Source organism: Culex quinquefasciatus, chromosome 3, assembly GCF_015732765.1.
Source record: "Culex quinquefasciatus strain JHB chromosome 3, VPISU_Cqui_1.0_pri_paternal, whole genome shotgun sequence".
Classification (NCBI taxonomy): Eukaryota; Metazoa; Arthropoda; class Insecta; order Diptera; family Culicidae; genus Culex; species Culex quinquefasciatus.
Window position 1 is genome coordinate 80,476,916 of NC_051863.1, and position 3,137 is coordinate 80,480,052.

The 3,137-nt window shown below is 36.5% G+C and overlaps 1 protein-coding gene across 1 annotated transcript; it reads right to left on the minus strand.

Annotated features, from left to right (window-relative positions):
• Window positions 1–1,550: 1,550 nt before the first annotated feature.
• Window positions 1,551–2,526, minus strand: LOC119770290. The gene is made up of 4 exons (XM_038264891.1): window positions 2,312–2,526; window positions 2,113–2,259; window positions 1,880–2,050; window positions 1,551–1,799 (listed from the first exon to the last, which is right to left on the minus strand). Exons 1-4 carry the CDS (start codon window positions 2,357–2,359, stop codon window positions 1,635–1,637), a joined length of 531 nt encoding a protein of 176 aa, XP_038120819.1. The 5' UTR covers window positions 2,360–2,526; the 3' UTR covers window positions 1,551–1,634.
• Window positions 2,527–3,137: the final 611 nt, after the last annotated feature.

Below are 3,137 nucleotides of genomic sequence, written 5' to 3' on the forward strand. Positions count from 1 at the left end.
ACTTTCTTTCAGCATTATTGCTCGAACAGCCATACATTTCATCGGCTGCGAACGGAGTGATTTATTTGTGTTTTGCTGTCTGCCGGCTTTGGGTCGCTCAACATTGGTGCGATTTTATTATGATGGATGTGCCTACTCACAGTAATTGAATTTTGCTGGAAAAGTTTTGCGCAAAATTGTGCCTCACTGCCTTGGAGGTGGATAATGAATGAACGCTTTACGTTTTAATTGAAGCACGAAGGAATGAAGCTGGAGAGAGTTTAGAAGCTGATTTGATTTTTTTTCTTGAATATGATATTGTAATGTAGAACGGCAAATCCCTAGAAAGCCTGATTTTTTTTAAATATTATTTTCTGACCTGGATTTTCATCCGTTATCAGTTCAAATTGTACGAGTAACAATACATACTTTATTACTTAAGTCACTAAATCTTTTGCTAATGGTATAAATGTTATACCATGGAACTTATTCGAACAAGAAATCCTCAAACCAAATTTTAGGCAAATCGGATCATTTTGATGTTGGTCCTATTTGATTGACGTGGGTTGTATGCATGTATGTATGACTATGTATGGTCCAGCTTTAAATTGATGAACTTTGTGAAACTTCAAAACATGTCTGACTTATCAAAAACTAGCTCGTTCAGAGTTCTGTTTAACTATAATAGTGTGACAAGTCCATTCAGTGTACCTAATACAATCAGCCCTCATCAACGCTAATAGCTATTAAAGGCTTCAGGGAATATTCCACCGGAATGCCCTATATCATACACACATCTACACGTTGCCCCGTACAATGTATAAAGCTTCCAACGAGGGCCGTTTGAATCCTTCCTGAGCCGTCGATGGCTGACACAAGCATCAACCGAACGGAACGTAGCGATGGCCATAGCCCAGGCAGGACAGGACACGACAGGGACGGCCCGAGAACATCCAGTCAGTAGTGTTAGCTTTCGACCGGTCGGTCGGTGCCACTCTCTTTTCCCAAACACTATTTCTCCTGGGAAGGTACACCAAAGGCGTAGCGAAAAATTGAAATTGATTGAAATGAAACAGAATTAAATTCAGTGTTTACACGTCCCAAAACAAATAAAATCAATTTAGCTTTGGACAGTATTAAATGGAAAAGTCATTAATAACAGCCGAGAGGACGGGACCCTGATGCTAATGGCATAAGAACTCTCTGAACCGGTGCAGCCCGTATACCTACCGGTTTAAAGTGGAGGAGGAGGAGGATGCTTTCATAGAACGAGCTTCCTCCCTTACGGGGGCAATAGTACTGATTTTCTCGGTTAAGTGAACATGGCAATCAGGCTGTAGAGTTGGGTGTGAAAGGTGCATACTGTCACAAAAGATGTTTAATTATTTAGTTTCGATGTGATTTTTTCATTCACCTTTCGAACAACTCAAGTCTAATTATTTGGTCGGTGTATATTATTATCTAACGTGCGTCCCGATGAAATTTTTGCTGTTGTTTCAAAAGCACGAGTGTTCAGAAAAAAGGGAACCAGCATTCTTCACAGAAATATTTGAATAAATTTCACATCACTGTAGATTTATACTCATGATTTTATTGCAATGTCATCTATTACCCAACCACCATCTGAACGAAATCCACCGGAAGAGGCGTTACTCCTACTCAAAATCGGCGTAAAATGACAAGCTCATCACTTTGTTCAGGTCGTTGCTTCCGAAAGATTGATGGTGTGTATTGATGCTCACGTGGTAGCTTCCTTTGGGGATGAAGTTTATCATAGCGTTGCTGTTGTCGATGGTGAAATCATTCACTGTGTAGTGTCCCTAAAGAGAAAATTCAGATTTTGAATTCAATGCTAAACAAAAACCCCAGAGTCACAATAATCACTACAGTTGGAACTTACGGGCTCATAAGGACACATCAATCCAAAACTAACAAACTTCCTTGCTTCTGCTGCTATCAAACGAATCACTGGATTTTCCGCTAAGGTGGGATCAGTTTTACATGTATCCAATTTCAAATCGACCAACGGAACATAACTGTCTTTTATTTTCTTGGAGAAAACGGGCATTACCTATAAGTTTGGAACAAAAATAAGTTAGTTTGAAGTGCCACGTTGAATGTTGTTGTATTAACCCAAAACATTCCATCAATTCGCTTTAACACGTCAGCATTCAATCCAATGGAATACACTTCCTTATCAATTTTAACATTGATTGTTCCTTTTATATATTCCGGATTCAATTCGTAGGAAAGATTTGAGAACCGTACTGTGCACGTCACCTATAAAAAAGAAATTCTTATAAATCCAACAACATGTTCAGTAATACTCAACCATTTCCAGAATAGAAAGAGCGATCGCAACTGCTATGTATCTAGCCATAGTTTCTGTTTCACTGTTTGATACACTACTTTTAGAAAAAAGCTCTGATGTGCCGAATTTTATACTGTTCTGATTAAGATGTTATCGTACACTAATGACCGAAATTAGAATAATTTCGGGTTTGTTAGAGCAATCACATCCGGAACCACCGTTTTGTGTTTTATAAACGAGACTGCCTTTTAACATTTGGAGGCTGATTTAAACTGGTTTGTTATTTTAAATACTTATGATGTGTACCGTAAACCGGGGTGACTTTGATAGGATTTCAATTTCATTTTGGAATATTTTCCAACAGGTAAAGTTTTTCTCAAGATTATTTTTTTTAAACATTCACTTGAAAAATTATTTTTTTCAATAGTGTTTAGAAAAATAGTTACGTTAAAAACTCTTAGTTTAAATTGCGGGGTGACTTTGTTAGTCATAGTTTTTCTTGTTAAAATCATATTTTAGTTGTTTAAACTTTATTTGTACGTTACATGTACCATCACTAAAGTTACTGATATAGTTTTTACGAAAAAAAAACAACGTTTATATTAAGTTAACTAAGTTTATAAGCTTTTTGACAAAATACATATAAATTTAAGGTAAAATTGATTAAAAGTCGAAATTTTGCCTGAAATTTGTTAAAACTAGTTTTGTTTAGAAAAAATATCGATTTATGTTGCATTTTATACTGAATTCGAAGCACGAATCACAAGTTTTCACATTTTACATGAAATTTGTTCAACTGAAATTGCATATAAATTAGAAGATATGCGTCGCACCTTGCAACGCCCGA